Source organism: Phalangium opilio, unplaced genomic scaffold, assembly GCF_054372755.1.
Source record: "Phalangium opilio isolate 3A_F unplaced genomic scaffold, DU_Popi_V2 ptg000042l_1, whole genome shotgun sequence".
Lineage (NCBI taxonomy): Eukaryota > Metazoa > Arthropoda > Arachnida > Opiliones > Phalangiidae > Phalangium > Phalangium opilio.
Window position 1 is genome coordinate 6,451,064 of NW_028324166.1, and position 20,088 is coordinate 6,471,151.

General features: G+C 34.6%; 1 protein-coding gene and 1 long non-coding RNA gene across 2 annotated transcripts in view; both read right to left on the minus strand.

Annotated features, from left to right (window-relative positions):
- The window catches only part of LOC149678708 (uncharacterized), a 293,673-nt gene that overhangs the window by 160,708 nt on the left and 112,877 nt on the right, over nt 1-20,088 (minus strand). The gene's annotated exons all lie outside the window — the stretch shown is intronic.
- Nucleotides 4,484-8,723, minus strand: LOC149678714 (uncharacterized). The gene is made up of 4 exons (XM_089836654.1): nt 7,808-8,723; nt 6,309-7,749; nt 5,867-6,240; nt 4,484-5,805 (listed from the first exon to the last, which is right to left on the minus strand). The coding sequence occupies exons 3-4, from the start codon at nt 6,226-6,228 to the stop codon at nt 5,211-5,213; spliced, it is 957 nt and encodes a 318-aa protein (XP_089692780.1). The 5' UTR covers nt 6,229-6,240; nt 6,309-7,749; nt 7,808-8,723; the 3' UTR covers nt 4,484-5,210.

A 20,088-nucleotide genomic window follows, 5' to 3' on the forward strand; every position in this document is an offset into this window, starting at 1 on the left:
TTATAGGCTGCTTTTCGCGTTTGGTTGAATTCAAAGAGCACTTTGATGATTTATAGAAATAAAACAAAAAGTTCTTCGCAAACTATTATTAGCTTAATCTAGGCTCTACCACCCATTTGAAGAATAAAAAAGGTTGCAAGGTTATATTCGGTTTTATTACCTAGATATCGGCTGTCAAAATCGCTGGAATTGGGGGTGAAAAGTTTCCTTCCCTCATGTGAGGGTTTTTCCAATTATTCATATCTTAAAATCTAGATTGAATTTTAACTTGAAAACTTGGATTTCCCGATGAAATAGTCAATATTTCAACTGGTTAAAGTTTCCTCAAAATCGGTGATGGTGCCGTCGGGACACTGCCTGATTTCACCTGGACTGACCCAGGAGTTTTGTTGCAACGATTCGAAACACTGAATGGTGTTGGGATATATAGCAGCGTCCACCGTCTTAGGATGTGTAGTTGAGGCATTTTCCATAGTGTCAATCATCTTCAGAAACGTAGCGGAGGCATTTTCCATTGTGTCAATAGTCTTAGGATATGTAGCGGACCCGTTTTCCATTGTGCCAATTGTTTCAGAATATGTAGTAGAGCTGCTTCCTATATTGCCAATTGTCTTATTTATATCTTCAGAGGTTGAAGTTGTTGGCCTATGTGTTGTGAAAGTAAATGCCCTTGCAATATCAAGGCCCTCACGCGAAAATGGTAATGGACTGTGTCTATAATATGGGCGAGGCGTCATATCAGGTGCTTGGTTATCCCTTGAAAAATTTATTGCTGCATTTCTAATGACCTGCTGTGCCGAATTCTGATTTGAATTTCGTGTTTGGTGCTCCATTTCAGATGTTTGGTTATCCCTTGAAGAATAGTTCGTTGTGATTCTTGAAGCATGTCGTTCAAAAGATGTTTGGTTAACCCTTGACAAACGGGTCTTGTTTCTGGAAGCACGTCGTTCTAAAGATGTTTGGTTAACCCTTGACAAACGGGTCTTGTTTCTGGAAGCACGTCGTTCTAAAGATGTTTGGTTAACCCTTGACAAACGGGTCTTGTTTCTGGAAGCACGTCGTTCTAAAGATGTTTGGTCAACATTTGAAGAATGACTTGTTGTGATTTTAGAAACGCGCCGATCTAAAGGTGAATATTGTCGTCTTCTAAATTGATGTGGGATACTTGAAACAACTTGATATTTTGAATTTAAAACTTTTGGGGCACTCGTATTATTCTTGTAACAATTAGTTGATGTATGTCCAGATATTAAGCAAATTGAACAATAATTTTGGTGGGGTAAATTAATTTGGATTCTACCCTCTCTGAATGAAACTGAAACATTTAATCGATCTAACAGTTCAAAGCCAACCGTCATTGGGTCTTTAGCAGATAACGAAACAAGGACCAGTATTTTAATTTCTTTTGAATCTTCATAAACACTTATATTAACATCTGTTGTACCCAAAATTTCATCTCCAAAATCTTGACTAGAATGACTAATTGGTTGGTAACAGAAATTTTTCCATACGGTGGTGGATATCACAGTGTATTTAATTTGTGGGTTAATTAACACCACACACTTTGTGTGATTGATGTAAAATTCAGCATTTGGGTAACTTATTCTAAAAACATTTTACCGTGAAAAACTGAGACATTTTAATAAAGGTTAGATAGACTTACCCCCGAGATATAGACGCCATTTTGATTTTTATTGAAGATTATTAAATAAATGTTGATTAACTGTCACGTTACGTTCGTTTCTCTCTACATACAAGACTGATAACGCATAATGCGACCCGGTCCGACCGACGCCTCAATGGCTTAGGTACACTAACATTTTGGGCAAGGTAAACAGTACACTCACTGAGTCACTGAACATTGCAAATCATTCGTAACTGAAATTTTCTCAACGACCATTGAACAATGTACCGATACGGTCTGACCAACAACGACATAACCGAGACGATTATTAAATAAATCTTCATTAATTCTCACGTTAACAATTAGTGTTAACAACTTCGACAACGTGACCAATCAAGGCTTAAATACACATTTTTTTAACAACCGTAGAACAATGAACCGACCCTGTCCGTCCGACCGATTGAACCCACGCCTAGATAACCGAGGCTTAGGTACACTAAAATTTTAGGTAAACAGTACACTCACTGACCATTGCAGATCATTCGTAACTGATAATTATGTGGCGCAATTAAACTATACTAACTTTCTCAAACGGTTAATTTTAAATTTAAACTATATCATCATTTATAAAATTATCATTAATCTAGCTGGACTCCGACTGTGCCTAGATAACCGAGGCTTAATAAATTTTAGGTAAACAGTACACTCACTGACCATTGCAGATCATTCGTAACTGCTAATTACGTGGCGCAATTAAACTATACTAACTTTCTCAATCGGTTATTTTAAACTTATACTATGTCATCCTTTATAAAATTATCATTAATCTAGCTAAACTTGGACTGCTCGCTTAACTAATCCTAATCAGACTGACTCTTTAAAACAGTGTTGCCGAATCACAAATTTCCATATTGGTAGATAACGCTCCTCGAAATCGGTAGATAGAGGTAAAAAATCGGTAGGGTGCGCGAAAGGCCAATTTATTTAGCCTTCTAGATCAGGGTGGGAACTGGGAAATAAGGATATTTTTTAAACTGGACATTTGGCCAGCACCCCCCCCCCCTGGCCTGGAATAAATAAACTGGTCCATGACCAATGACCAGAGCACGTCGTCTGCTAAACTAAAGAAGTGGATAATTAAAATATTTTAGTTGATGACTGGACTCTGGTTACCCTTGAAATTTCTTAGTGTTCCCGTGCTCCACTGACCCCCTCCGATTTAATTTTTAAACTGGACCAGGCAATTTTTAAACTGGTCATTTTGCCATATGCTACCGCCTTATCTCCCACGCTGTTCTAGATGGCAAGAATTATGCAGTTTTCCATTGGCTACCAGCAATATGCCACAATGGAGCAATATTACAGGAGATCTAGACACAATTAGTTAAATTTTAAAATAAATTTACTTCTCACTCTAATAAAATTACTCCATGGAAAATCGTAATCGAAAAGCTCACTGCCGAGAGAGACCGAGGATCCTTGACGAGAAAATAGCAAACAAGATGGCGCGTTTACACTCAAAACAAAAAAAAGGATTTTATGGATAAAAAACAAATTAAAAACACTTTCACATCAAAATCAGTAAATTCTTTAAATATTCTAGAAAAATCAGAAAACGCTCAGTCTTTGCCCAGTAGAGCAAACTCCAATTGATGCTAATAAAGATTTAAATCTCAATATTGAACAAATGATCAAATAGGCGCATGTCAGTCAATTTACAGAAGTGTGATTCTTGAATTAATATTTTAATGAATAGGAAAAGAAATTAATTGATACAACCATGTCCAGAAGTGTGATTCTTGAACTAATATTTTAATGAATAGGAAAAGAAATTAATTGATACAACCATGTCCAGCTTTTATTTAAAAACAAAAATCATTCAGCTTGAATTGAGTCAACATGTACCAAATCTTAGAGTCATTTACATTTTAATAAAAACATGAATTCAGGATTTTTTTTCTAATTTAATTAATGTACAAATGGAAATTGAAACTATATATATTTGTGTCCACTTGGCTATCCCTTACATTTGTCCAAACCGCTTTACCTAGACAGCTGAAAATTTGCAGCTCCGGAAGTTACTCTTAAGAAATTAGTACAAACTGAGAAAGAACTGGGGATTTTTATAACTATACTGAAAAATGGGGAATTTTATAACTATACTGAAAAATTCATAACTATACTGAAAAATTCATAACTATACTGAAAAATTCATAACTATACTGAAAAATTGGGCACTTTCGTAACTTTACTGAAAAATTGGGCACTTTCGTAACTATACTGAAAAATTGGGCACTTTCATAACATACTGAAAAATTGGGCATTTTCGTAACTTTACTGAAAAATTGGGCACTTTCGTAACTATACTGAAAAATTGGGCATTTTCGTAACTTTACTGAAAAATTGGGCACTTTCGTAACTATACTGAAAAATTGGGCATTTTCGTAACTTTACTGAAAAATTGGGCACTTTCGTAACTATACTGAAAAATTGGGCACTTTCATAACATACTGAAAAATTGGGGGTTTTCAAAACTATCATGGAAAATTGGGCACTTTCATAACTATACTGAAAAATTGGGGGTTTTCAAAACTATCATGGAAAATTGGGGGTTTTCAAAACTATCATGGAATATTTGGGGTTTTCAAAACTATCATGGAATATTGGGGGGTTTCAAGACTATCATGGAATATTGGGGGGGGGGGTTCAAAACTATCATGGAATATTGGGGGGGGGTTTCAAAACTATCATGGAATATTGGGGGGGGGGGTTCAAAACTATCATGGAATATGGGGGGGGTTTCAAACTGTCATGGAAAATTGGGGGGATTTTCATAACTATATTGAAAAATTGGGGGGATTTTCATAATTATACAGAAAAATTGGGGGATTTTCATAACTAAACAGAAAAATTGGGGGGTTTTCATAACATTGAAATATATGGGGGGTTTTCATAACTATATTGAAATATTGGGGGGGTTTTCATAACTATATTGAAAAATTGGGAGATTTTCATAACTATTTTGGAAAATGGGGAAAAATATCACTATTGGTAAATTTCCTAGAGATGGAAGAAATATTTGTTTAGATAAAATATTTTTCATTAAAATTGTGGGACGTCGCATTTCAGACTTAAAGTTCAGATAAAGTACGTCTATATCACTTAAAAAGACTAGGTATTTTCGGCGCATTTCAGATATAAAGTTCAAATAAAGTACCTCTATATCACTTAAAAAGATGAAGTATTTTTGGCGCATTTCAGATTTACAGTTCACATAAAAGAACCTCTATATCACTTAAAAAGACTAGGTATTTTCAAAACAAGGCTTAAAGTAAACCACTCTAATCACCTGGCAAAAAATTGATACACGTTTCACTAATTCTTTGTTCTCAATAGTCTCTTATCACAACGTCTGTAGATATTTTTAGTTCACAGCTTAAAATAGTTGATGTTAACTAATTTAAGGAAGTCTTAAACTGTCAAAATTTGTTTAAAAGTTCTTAAGCATTGAGCGTTGGATTATTGTTTAAGCCTATGAATTCTTTTTTATCTGTGGCATTAGGAATTTCAACCTCATTTCATTTGTTTACTCTAGATTCACACACTCAGATTTTGAAGGTGATACATTAATGGTTTCAGGTGTCATTTTCGTAGTTTTCTCGACTTCCACAGACTTTAATTCTAGAGCTGATTTTTTTGATTGAGCATCAAAAACTATATCACACGTTTCACTACTATTCTTTAAATTCGCTCCACAACTTTCAGGAACAATTTCCAGGCTTGAAGTAGTTGGAGAAACCAGTGGTTTAGGTACTTCAGAAATGGACTTTTCAGGAACAATTTCCAGGCTCGAATTAGTTGGAGAAACCAGTGATTTAGGTACTTCAGAAATGAACTTTTCAGGAACAATTTCCAGACTCGAAGTAGTTGGAGAAAGTGATGTTTCAGGTACTTGAGAAATGATTAAATCAATTTCATCTTCAGAGTAGCAAGGAAGAATTTTGGAGCACACTCGTTTCGGTGTTGTTGAAGATGTCATAGATTGACACTCTGAATGCTGACGTTTTACTGGTGAAGCACAAACAGGACTTTGATTGCTTGGCTGGCGCCACAATGAATTATTTGGAGATCTTGTTGGTGACAAATATATTGGTCTAGGCGCAGGTCCATACCCTTTACGACTAAAAATTATTATATAAAATAAACTGTTCTGCCATATAATATGTCAGATTGTTGACTTACTCTTCTAAGTTTAAATTAAGGTAACAGCCCCTTTTGATATTGTAAGCAGTATAAATCCGTCTGAGGTCCTTGCTCATGTTCCAAGAAAAATATATCGCGTGAATGGCAGACTTGTAATCGGCATATGCTGTGTTACCTCCAGTAGCGGCAATTACTCTCTCCAATACATACGGGTTCAACGAATTAATATACGCGAAAGCGCATATTTTCAAAATTTGGTCAGGAGACTCTGAATGTTTTAACATAATCCATCTCCTTATGTCTTCTGGCCACAAACTCTTTTTCCCTATAACAGCCTCCATTTCTAATAGTGGGTTTTTAAATATTTTTGGGCTAGTTGAAGTTGAGTCAGATGACGCCATTGATACCAATAACTGATATAAAACCAAATATAATTCTCACGTTAACTATAATCATTCATTTGAAGTTGAATTTAACGTACCTTTTGGAAGACCAAGAATCAAACAATATGACTATCTGAGGTTAAATGACATCAAATTCCCTTCTAACAAACTCAATTTCAACATGGATAATTAATATACCCATGGATTAAATAACTCGACATTCAATAGTTTACAATTACGTTTCGGCTTAGATTCAATTTCTCGAGTTACCATTAATTCAGTTCTTTTTAAAATTAATTTCAATATCAAAATTAGTTAAATCCTCACGTTAGTCCTTATTACCGTTAATTTTTAGTTCTATTTAACATTAGTTTGACTATAAATATTAATTCTAACATACCGAGGCAACATTCATGATTAATCACAATTAAGTATCTCAAACCAATAACCACTTTGTCAACGTGACCAACCAAGGCTTAACTACGCCAATTTTTTTCAACAAGCCTGATAACCGAGGCTTAGGTACACTTGTATTTTAAGTAAACAGCACACTCACTAAACATTGCAGATCATTCGTAACTAATAATTACGTGGCCCCTTACATACCCTTTCAATTTCAGAAATTTATGTTTAACCCACTTTTTAAAAGAAACGAAACCTTGGGCACTGCCATTCCAAGTAACTGCCAACTAACACTTTTTGCGACTCTAGTTCCAGCAACAATGAAAAGGTTATTTTTTTCACAACAATTTCTTTCCACCCCCACCCCCATAAAAAAGGGTGAAGCGCCACCTAATAGAGATATGTTACTGATCTTTAAAAATTCACATATCATTAAACATATTTTCCAAAAATAATAACAATTAACATTATTTGTTAATTAGTTTCCGTTCTGAAAAAAATAACCAGCAGTTCAAAGGTTTGAAACTTGTTAATATTACTTATATTTTAAAATGAAATGTGAAAATTTTCAAATATAAGAATCTTCTGACACCTAGAACGTTCATGCTTCAAGTTGATATATAATTAGTATACTTTCGAACTTTTAAACTTTATCATTAGTTTTGGCTAAAATATACCCGTGTCTTTGACTTTGTGCTCCGCTTTTAGAAATATTCTTAGTAGTCTTTGTATCACAAGGTTGCTTTTAGAAATATTCTTAAAAGTCTTTGTATCATAAGGTTTTTAAATATTTTTAGGTTAATAGTTTCAAATATTTATAACTACACTAGTCTTAAATGGGTAAATTTTGTTTAAAAGTTCTTTCTTTAAGGGAGACTAAATTTGTCAGCCATTTTTTATCGATTTATATTGATAAAATAACCTCAAATCATTAACTTAACAAAACGTTTGCGTTAATTATATATATATAGATGTTCAAAGTTTCAAAAGTTGAAATGCTGAGTTTAACTCTCATTTTTGGAAATAACTTTCTTCTACATTCTAGCTGCCTAAAATATTATTTCAACTTATGACCCATGGAGGGCAATGTTTCACTTGTTGCTATTCATGTAAAATTCAGCATTTGGGTAACTTATTCTAAAAACATTTTACCGTGAAAAACTGAGACATTTTAATAAAGGTTAGATAGACTTACCCCTGAGATATAGACGTCATTTTGATTTTTATTGAAGATTATTAAATAAATGTTGATCAACATTTCTTTTGAATCTTCATAAACACTCTTGGTAACAGAAATTTTTCCATACGGTAGTATATATCACAGTGTATTTAATTTGAGGGTTAATTAACACCGCACACTTTGTGTGATTGATGTAAAATTCAGCATTTAGGTAACTTAAAAGACTGATAACTGATAATTACGTGGCGCAATTATGGGTTCGACAACGTGACCAACCAACACGAATTTTCTCAACAACGACATAACCGAGACGAGTGTATTTAATTTGAGGGTTAATTAACACCGCACACTTTGTGTGATTGATGTAAAATTCAGCATTTAGGTAACTTAAAAGACTGATAACTGATAATTACGTGGCGCAATTATGGGTTCGACAACGTGACCAACCAACACGAATTTTCTCAACAACGACATAACCGAGACGACTATTAAATAAATGTTCATTAATTCTCACGTTATCAATTCAACAATTAGTGTTAACAACTCCGACAATTTGAGGGTTAATTAACACCGCACACTTTGTGTGATTGATGTAAAATTCAGCATTTAGGTAACTTAAAAGACTGATAACTGATATTTACGTGGCGCAATTATGGGTTCGACAGTGTTAACAACTCCGACAACGTGACCAACCAAGGCTTAAATACACCTATTTTTAAACAGCAGTTCAAACCGACCCTGTCCGTCAATCCGGTAACTGATAATGACGTGTCGCAATTAAACTATACTAACTTCCTCAATCGGTTAATTTTAATTTTAAACTTAGACTATATAATCATTTATAAAATTATCACTAATCTAGCTAAACTTGGGGTCTTGGACTGCTCGCTTAACTATCAGACGAGTTTGACTTTGACTCTTTATAAACACGTACCAGGGATGCCAGATTGAAAACCTTGAACCCGCCAAAATGAAATTGGAAACAAGCCCCAAAAAACCGCCAATCGGTATTTCGAAAAGAAGCCCAAAAAAAACGGACTAAAATAGTATAATATTAATTAAATTAAAGTATAATATTAATTAAATTAAAGTATAATATTAATTAAATTTAAAGTATAATATTAATTAAATTTAAAGTATAATATTAATTAAATTTAAAGTATAATATTAATTAAATTTAAAGTATAATATTAATTAAATTTAAAGTATAATATTAATTAAATTTAAAGTATAATATTAATTAAATTTAAAGTATAATATTAATTAAATTTAAAGTATAATATTAATTAAATTTAAAGTATAATATTAATTAAATTTAAAGTATAATATTAATTAAATTTAAAGTATAATATTAATTAAATTTAAAGTATAATATTAATTAAATTTAAAGTATAATATTAATTAAATTTAAAGTATAATATTAATTAAATTTAAAGTATAATATTAATTAAATTTAAAGTATAATATTAATTAAATTTAAAGTATAATATTGATAATATTAATTAAATTAAAGTATAATATTAATTAAATTAAAGTATAATATTAATTAAATTAAAGTATAATATTAATTAAAGCATAATATGGTAAACTTTGCCTGCTTATTCGTTTCTCTCTACATTCAAGACTGATAAGGTATTAGGAAAAGAACTCTAAGCTTCAGACGTGACTTTGAGGCCGACTTAACGTCATATTAACGTGGTAGTGGGCGATTATTTAATTTCTCTCCCTTAGCGCGAAACACGCCTAGACTCGAGATGGATTTCTATCCCAGCTCATATCTTATAAAAGCACTTGTACCTTACAAGAAACGGTGGCGCAGTTCTAGCGTACCGGGTTTCCGAACCGTAGCGTTGACGTTGGAGCGTTCGAATCCCGTTGGGGATTTGGAAATTTACGAAATAAAATAATATGAAGCTTAGCTACCCTAGGTCCATCTGTTAGCGTTTTAGAGCATTATTTATGAATTATGAATAAATTTGAATAAATTAACGCGAAAATGGGCAGGGTTAAGACGCCCAACCAGCCGTAACATAGGTAATAATGGGGGAAAAAAGGGGGTAATATAGGGGGGAAAGGCACTAAAAAAAGGGGTAAATGGGGGTAAAAGAGGGGGGAAAGGGGGAAAAAGTGGGGATAGTAAATCATCGGTATAAATGCATTACTTTTTAACGCCATCTATGGCGGTAAAAAGTAATAACGCCATCTATGGCGGTAAAAAGTAAAAAGACGGGAAACAGTCAAAAAGATAAGGCTAAAGAAAAAGAGAAACTAACAAGTTGGGAAAACCAAAATATTACCTCTCCGAGTCAAGAGAAGGACTACCTACAAACTTATTTACCCAGTTATGGAAATGTTTCTTTTTTTTATGAACAAATACTGAAGTTAAAATTTATGAAATATTAAAGCAGTATACAAAGCATAGCAAATATACTGTAAATCAGACGACATTTTACATCCAATAAGGATATACTTGTACACATTAAAATCATCCGATGGGGGAAAAACGGGAAATGAAGAGATAAAACTTTGGAGGGATATTACCTTTACGTATTTGTAAAGGCCCAATTTGCTACTCCTCAACTGTATACCCTCTATGTTCAAAGCCATATTCACAACAGGGTTGCCATGTAAACACTATCCTCTCCTTTCACCTCAACAATTTTCTTAGTTTGTCAACATGACGATTAAAGTTACATAACACCAAAGCTAATTTGTGGCTACACACACTGAAGGTAAATGCGCACCATAAAAAGCATGAACACACGAAGCTATAATCCGATTACGATCAGACCTTTCACTGATCTGGGCTGCGTTCAGCAGAGCTCACCAAAAAAGACAGCGGATTTTGGAAAACGTTTTCTGGTGAGATCTGTCGTCATAGCTTTTCTCCGGTCATCGGTCTTTTAAAAATGAAGCTAGCGCAATAAAGCGTGCAAGGTACAAAGGCTTAACAAAAATTGTATGATAACATATTTATGGAGATAGATAAGAACAACTTTTATAATTAAACATAGAAACTAACATGTCTCTTAAACTTCTCGCCGCTCTCGCGTGATCAACTTGTTTCACGCCAATTAAATAGCTATAGTCCCATCAGAATCAGCAAGAGCTATTTGTATTAATTCCTCCATGCTTTTTCGCCAAGCTGAGAACTACGCGTTTTACGTCACGTTATCCAAAAACCCGACTATTTTCCTTGAAGACCGCGCTGGCTCACTGAGCACCGTGACGTCAAAATTCAATAACAAAATCCCGTTCTGGATGACACTGCTAACAGCGCCTGACAGCGCTGAGCTCTGCTGAACGCGGCCCAGATTTCCACCATGATTATAAAGTCTAAGCCTAATTATTTAAAAGTGTATTTAACTTTCGGCTCACTCTGAACCGTTAATGTCTCTGTATTACACAAACGAAAACCAAACCCAAGCGTTTACTTTTTGGTTCACTAGGCCTAATGACAAATAAAAGTTCATTTGCCCAATATAGTTGCGTTCTTCTTGAAATCACTTTAGAAAGAATTATGCTATAAACAGATGTAGTATAGCTTAAGTAATATATAAACATCGATTTCAAATAATAATAATAAAAAATATTCTTGGGATATCAGAATGAAACAGAGCTTTATAGCTACAAAACCACTAAAGGCATCGAAATTACGAAAAATATTTCCATATATTAATAATATATTATGAGAAAACCAAATATTAAGGTTTTGTAGGATTTCTTTCCACAAAACAAAGCGAACTGCTAACGCGGTGCACTAACGGACGGACACACACAGACTAAAACATAGGCTGCTTTTTAACTCTTTCCGTTTTAATTTTGAGTTGAGAAACTAGATTATCTTAAATATTAAAATAAATATAATTAATATTAAATATTTTCTTCGTTAGTTGTTCGCCTTATAGAGCGTTACATCGCGTTGATAAAGAACAATTAGACATTCTTGAGAGACTTGACTAATTTTGGCGTTTGAAATGAAGCATACGCCGGTTGCATTACCTTACTCAAATAGGTAGTATATAAGGGTGTCGAACTACAGCTAAAAGCAAGAACAACCGCAATTGCGAAAACCTTTGGTGGACAACCCACCCTAGGGAGGCTAGACGTTTCTCGTAACCCTAGCTGATCGCCGCGAATGTCTTAAACCAAACGATGACTATGGAGTTAGAAGCCAATAAGACAGATTGGTGTCTATGTGGAATAGACGGAAGACCGGTAGATGGTGGTGTTTAGAAGCCAGTATGTACAGACTGGTGTCCAAGTGGGATGGACGAAGACCAGAAAATGGTGGTGATTAGAAGCCAGTATGTACAGACTGGTGTCCATGTGGGATGGACGAAGACCAAAAGATAGTGGAGATTAGAAGCCAGTATGTACAGACTGGTGTCCAAGTGGAATGGACGAAGACCCGAAGATGGTGGTGATTAGAAGCCAATGAATACAGACTGGTGTCCATGTGGGATGGACGAAGACCAAAAGATGGTGGTGATTAGAAGCCAGTAAGTACAGACTGGTGTCCGTGTGGGATGGACAAAGACGAGAAGATGGTGGTGTGAGAACTCAAGTAAAGGAGCCATTTCCGTGACTGTGAAAGCAGTTCGGAAATGGCGAACACGTTTGCTCCAATTTGGAAACTGCGAACGCGGTCACGTGGGTGTAACAACAGACAAACACACAGACAGACACACACACACGTCGAAATTAGAACCTCTCCGTGACATACGTCACTCGGAGAGGTAAAAACACCAAAAAATTCTGGAAAAGGAGGTAGCATATGATTTTCTTGGTTCAAAACCATTTTCACATGTATTGGTTATTTCCTTTTCCAAGAAAACCATTGAAAATGAGCAAAATACGAAATAAATTTCACTTAAATTTTTTATTTATACAATTACTCGAACAATTTCATTTTATTTTAACTGAAATGCATATAGATTCACCAAATTAGTATAATTTCGTTTTGATAACAAAATAAAATTATGACATATTCTCGACTGGGTTCGAACCCACAATCATCGGTTCTACAATACAACCGCCGTAACCACAGGGCCACCGGATCGCTGAAACCTAGCATGTTTGAAGCTATATTTATCTCTAGTTTTTTTGAAACGCTTGCGCATGCGCTTATCAACCTTTAAAGGTCCCGGCTACCCTCCAAGAGGAATCCATTGTATATTGCGGTGCCTACGGCACCGCTATCTAATTTTATTAATTATATCGATTAATTATCGTTTGCGCTCATTTTAACGGTGTGCAATGAATAGAGGAAGACGTAAGCTTTCTTTTGGTATATGATTTATTACATTTGGGTCAGCAGGGGCTATTCTTAAAAATGGCCTAACTTTCTGCTCTTTATAAAGCTTATAAACTTCTAAGCCTTGGCCATGCCGCCTAAAAGAAAACCATCATTAACTCCACTTATACAACCCAAAAATCAGTCAACTCAGTGCGATTTTTATCTGAAAGAAACTTCTTCTAAAGCTGTTCAGATTAACCCCCTTTTGCGGAATGCAGAATCCCAAACAAAACAACAAAGATTTAAAAATACCTGGACACAAACAACTGAAAACAGGAATGTAAGGGAAACGCAGATAGCAGGCTCTCAAACCGATTATGTTTACACCAGTAATAGAACAACACAGTGCGACTTTCACTTGAAAATAACACGTTCCATAGAGACGCAAACCAACCCTTTGAAAAGAAAATCTACACATTCAGGTGATCAAGTTACGAAACGATTGAAGTTATGCCAAGATGATTCAATTACTACTTCTGCATTAGACCTCATTTACGATTACATCTCAAAATTAGAACTCGGTAAGTATAATAATAGAATAAAAAAATGAATAATATGAGGAGTGTATATTAACGATTTTTTTCATTTAAGCCTGTATTGTTTTTCAATGTATGAAGAGTGTTGATGGTACATTGCGTCATTTGGAAGTCACCAGATCTGACAATTTAGTAATTCTTGGAAACTACTATGATACCCCTATCAGAATGTTTTTTACAATGGATGGACGCTTGACTATTCTAAAACCATTCAAAAAAGCAGAGCAGAAAGAAAGTATTTAGATCTACTGAGGAGCAAGGGTTAATAATTAGTTATAATGTAATTGATGAAGCATTAAAAGATCTAGTTGAAAATCTTGTATTTTGCCCAGGGATTCCTAAGGTTTGTGTAATTTTCTAAGCTGAATAATAGGTATGGAACTAATAAATTATTTGTTTTGTTTCTCTTCAATAGGAAGATTGTGAAAATATCAAAACCAAAAAACTTGAGGAAATTAAATATCCTTTTAGGAGACATCAGTCTGTTGATTGTCCAGTTTTTTATGCCGCACCAAAAAATTTACCAAAAGAACAGTTAAAAGCTCAAAGTTATCAGCATCAGTGTGGAAAATGTCGTTACCTTAATAGGTAAATTTCACCATTATTTTTTAGCAAATATTGGAAAGTTAATTTTTTTCTTGTAGATATATTTTGGGACAAAAGAAAAAAAGAACTGAAGTCACACCACGAACCCATCTTAAAAGGCAGAGTGTGCTTTCAAGGTGCAGAATTAGTGTTTTAACGCCGAGGTCCCGAAAAAAACGGTTCATAGAAAATCGGACTATACGATTCCGAGTTAATAAAAGAGTTAAGGAATTAGAACAAAAGTTGGAGGAAAGCAGTTTAGAGCTCAATATGGATCAACACAGAAAAATGCAGGAAGTAATTGCCAGTATCAATACTAATGGAAGTGCAGAACTTGAAAAGGTTTTCCAAGAAGCAAGTGAAAAAAACCATACACTAGGCATTGCCTTGAAAAAAAGCTGGAATCTGGATACTGAAAGGAATGGTTTCATTGATGATCAGATGAGATGTGAAAAAGGGAGTAAAGGAAACCGGTGGAGTCCGTTAACATACCGTATTGCTCTAAGCGTGTTTTCGCGGTCTCCGGCTGCTTATGAAGCATTAGCTTCCTTTGACATCTTTAAGTTGCCCAGTGTTTATTCTCTAAGGAACAAAATGAAAAAACTCCATCTAAGCAAGGTATTGACTTAATTTTTCTACAAGGAGAAGCAAAGAGATTCGATGAATTCGTTGAGAAGTATCCAGGAAAGAATAAACCCCCTAAAGAAGGAGTGCTAATTTTTGATGAGGTCAAAATTATTGGGAAGTTAATGTGGAACTCGAGCAACAACGAGTTCATTGGTTGTTGTATTGATCCGGCAGAATACCCTTCAATGGATGATTTATTTAAAGAAAATACCGTTTCTGAAACCTTAGAGGCAGAATATGTTTTACAATTCTTATGGAGATGCGTTTCCAGCAGCTTTGATATAATTGGTCCTTATTTTATGTTGCCAAAGGCTGCTTCGAATTCTTTCTTAATTAACACCATATACGATGTCATCTGGGCATTTCAATGTGTTGGTTTGGAAACATCTGCTCTGGTTTGTGATGGTGGCACTTCCAATATTGCAGCGTTAAGACACACAATAGGAATTGAGAAACCCTTCACTTACTCTGAAAATCAGAATGGAACCTTCAATTTTCGGTTCAAGCCTTGCTTTAAACACCCATTTCTCAAGGGAAGACGAATATTTTGGATTGTTTGCCCAACACACCAATTAAAAAACATGATTAATGCGTTAAACCACTCCAAGGATAACGATTCTAAAGAATTTACGATATTGGGAGATATAGTATTCGGTTGGTCACAAATCGTTGATTTGTATGAAAGGGAAGTTGACAGACGTGATAACAATGAGTTGGTACAAGTGAAAGGTTTAATTTTGGCGTTCATCGAAAGAGATCCTTGGGTAAAATTGAATGTTACTCCAGCCAAAATTATGCAAACTCAGAAGGTTTTGGGTGAATTATTTAATTACGCAAATCCCATGGCAGGAGATCCACCTGAGGATAAAGATAAAGTTATGGCATGCCACGATTACTTATTTGCGTGCCATAAAATATTTGAGAAGGGGTTATTATCGCACGAGAAAGTAGAGTCATTAACGTCTGCACCTGTAAAATCGATGCTGCAAGGACTGGAATTTTTTGAGTCTTGGGCAACGGAACGAATTTTGTGTGAAGAAGATCTAAAAGAAAAAACTGGCCAGAAATTTCTAGCATGGCAAACATGGGAGCTCTTAAGAATTTCTATATTTGGTTTCTGTGACTTTGCTGAAGATTTCACCTCACGTAACCCTACCAAGTATATTTACCCAGTACGCATAAATGGTTCTGCAGTGGAAACAATTTTCAGCCAACAAAAATATGTAACAGCAGGTAAACTCACAAGTTTAAACTACCGTACTTCTAGACGGGCATTACTAATTAAAGGATGCACGAAAACAACACAAAACGCAGAAGCTGAATATCGTAAAGTTGGAGTTGATCTTTCAAGCAAATAATTTTATTCAACCAAAATGTAAATTTTGCAATTTCATTAAGCCAAAATAAAATTTCAATGTTTATTTTAACATTTTATAATATCACAAAGCTTTGTTTTTATAAAAAAATCATATCGAGGATATCAATGAATCCTAAATTTATTTCAAAATTAATATTTTTTGTAATTTTTTTATTGATGAATCAATTAAAAATCATTTCATGAAGTCTTATCCTGCAATATCTCATTGGTAAATGAATTCATCCATCAGTAACTTTCGTCGCAGGACCCTTCCGCTTCTAGACTGTTTTGGACTTGAGAATGTAGTAGAAGTCGCCTCTTTTTTAATTTTGTGAGATTTCTTTGGCAATACTGATTTTGGAGGCTCATTAGGAACAGATATACTTTCTATCACAAGATCATTAGGAACACGTTTGCGAATTTTCTTTACCACTGCTGACTTTGAGGCTTTACACTGCTTAAGCAATACTGATTTTTGTGTTGTGCGATTGCCCTTTTCCCCTGTCTTTGGCTTTTTAACTGTATTTCTGTATAAGTAGCACCTGAGATTCTGACCACCAATTCCTCTTTTTCCTTTTCTGTCATTTCGTGACTGTATCTTTGCACGTACTAAATCACCAAGCTTAGCGTGACCCATCTTTCTCTGATATACCTTCCTGAATTGTTCGAGTTCGTCAAACCAAAAATCCCTATTCACTATTTCCGTTATTTTGGATAAAGCGTCGTGGAACATTTCTTTGAAACCTTCATTGTTCATTAATGTGGCCATAGTCTCTTCTAAAGAAAAAAATGTGACGATTGATTAGAATAATGATTTAAAAATTAATTGCTAAAATTCTTACTTAGTACTTCTCCTGGTTTAATCTTATCCCATTTTATCCATTCATCTACAACTAGATCATGAACTTTCTCAATGTATGGATTAAGGGACACATGGGGTATTAATAATCCGCCTTGGTTGATTTGTATTAAAGCTGGAGGTATGTCTTCTGACGATTGATCCATGTTGCGTAGTGACAGGCTGATTTGGTATAATTTGTGTGCAATGTCTCTTTGCTTTTGAGTCAGGGGCTTCTTCCCTTGCCTAATTTTTGAATAGACTTGCATCCTTTTTTTGTTCACGCGCCACATCTCCCCAAGGCAGCCACCACCTAGTCTTTGCAACGAATAAATCCGGTCAGAATTCCTGTTGCGTACGATTTTCTTCTTCTTAGGGGAAACGATAACTTGAGTAGAGCTGGCTTTACTTTGACTAGCAGTTGAGCTGGCTTTACTTTGACTAGCAGTTGAGCTGGCTTTACTTTGACTAGCAGTTGAGCTGGCTTTACTTTGACTAGCAGTTGAGCTGGATCTCAGTTGGTTAGCATGCTTTTCCAGTATTTTTTTTGCAATCCAATAAATTATTAAAGAAAATTCAATTTCATCACAGTTTAGCTTCATTAAGAAATTATCGGGCTGGTTCATTGAATATGAAGGCAGCCATGAATTCCAAGCGCAAAGAAAACTGGAATTCGGTGTGCGGCCCATCTCGAAATTATCTTTGAGTTCAAAGAACTTATCAACTAAGATTATAATTATCTCGTCCAATTTCCCACTGCCTTCTAAGTCTTCTAATATTTTCTTTTTTGAATGGCAAACTTTGATAAAGTCATCTTCAAAATTGAGAATGTCTTTGATTTTAAAGTCCTTCAGTAAATCAAGTTTAATCTTTAACCTAATTCAATAGTTCAAACTTATTACATTTAATTTAAAATTAGTTTTAAAGAAACTAGGTTTACTTACAAAGTTTCGGGAGCCATGACTCCAAAATAATACAGCAGACGAACTTAGTGAACCAATCAAGAGCGATTCATGTGGTTAAATTTAACCAATAATGGTTTAATAATTCATATTTTTAATTTATTGTTGACTTAAAATCTTTCTATCGGAAAAATTACTTCAAATTTCATTTCTTAGTTGTTACCATCACTCTACGCTTGGTAACAGTTGTGTTATATGTAAAAACCGGGGGAACTATGTTTTGTAGCGCGTAGCCACTATTTTCCTTCTATGTTTGGTGAAGCGGCGCAAACGTCACTCGATTTTAAGGGCCGCTTTGCAGAGATATCTGCCCACGCAGACAAAGGGGTAAGCACTGAAAATAACACGTTTCGCACCCCCGCGCCAGTTAAGTACTTTTTGTATGAAGTCTTATCAGACTTTTGGTTTCATATATATATTCTATCTCATTGCTCTGGAGTAGTTTAAAGAGAGCGAAGGCGAGACGACGACGAAGGCGGAGCTAATCTTCCGTTTTATGTCTTTTATGTCTCCGTAATATTTTTTCTCCATCATAGACGGCGACAAAATAAAAAATATGGATAATTTATAAAAACAAAGAGAATTTATAATAGGGAGTGGAAGCTCTTGCCCTTGACAGTGCTAAATACAATGTAGCTCAAACAAGTAGGCTGCGACGCTAAAACTGGCCAGGTAAATTTCCGGTCACATGACTCTCCTTTAATTTTAAAGTTTGCCCTCAATCACTGTTGGTTGTACAATTACCCAATAAGGGTTCGCGATTTCGAGTGCGAGTGGCGCCATTTTGAGTTATTTTAAGCCAGACGTTTCCCTTTCCCTAAAAAGGTAGTGTCTACCACCCCTAGACCCTCCCGCAACATTCTAGTCCCACCCTAGAGGGAGGGGCCACAAAAAATAGTACCGGAAATAGACCTGGCCAGTTTTATTGATCACGTGATTTTTGAGCTACATATTATTCCTCAGTTTCCACTCCCTATGATAAATTCTCTCTGGTAGCAAATGCATCTTGTCGCCTGTCTCTACTAAGGTTTCCCGCCCATAGATTGGCTCAGTCCATTTAACAGCAATGCAGAACCACAACTCTTTTAGAGAATTTTTAATACAAAAATAGGATTCCCTTGGCAAAATTATAGGACTCATAAATGATTAGATTTTGAGTGTGCATAATTTTATTTTATTGAGAACTTAAGATTCTTTGAATTAGCGTTACATCGTACCTATGTAGGCCTATAATCAAATACCGAAGGGCTCATACCAACACACATTATCTAGATAATTAAACAGAGAAGGGAAAAAAATAATTTCGGCGCGTTTCGAATATTAAAATCGTTTTTTTTTTTTTGGGTAAGCCTGGTTTTTATATTATTTCAAAAAAAATATTTTTTTTTATTTTAACGGAACTTGTCTTATTTTACAGTGAAATATAACCGAACTCTTTAAATTAGATTTTGTAAATTGCATTTTAAATGAGACCAGCCCATTAAGGTTTTATAATTACATTTCTGCAAAGTAATCTATTTTTCAACTCCGTTTTAATCTTGGAACATATTCGGACTTTGGAAGAATTTTATAAATTTCCAATTGAAATGCCATGAATTATAAGTGGATACAACTCAAATTGGACTCAGTGCCGTGTGAGCCTTCATTTGAAATAACAGATATTTGCCTAGTATACAAAAATTAATGAAAGTTACAAAATAAGATATTTTTCTATCTCTAATTTCGCAGTTGTTACTATCTACATGGTATTGCACATCTTTAATAAGTGTAATCTAGGAAATTGTGCCTTATCTCCATCTTATTGAGACTGTAACAAAATTTTCTCTTGTGAAATGATCTTTTAATCTTTCAAATAACGACTCGCCTTTTTTATCAGTTTATCTTGGCTTTTTAATTTAGCCTAACTATAACGCTTATATTATATTGTATACTATAATTAGTTTACAATCTTTACAACAGGTGTTGTAAAATACATCACCATGATCCCATCACTTGAAAAGGATGATAGTAAAGAAGTATAAATAGGAGGGGATCGACTAATCTGCTGAATGTCTGAACGTCTGAACTGCTGAAAATAGTAGAATTCCTACTA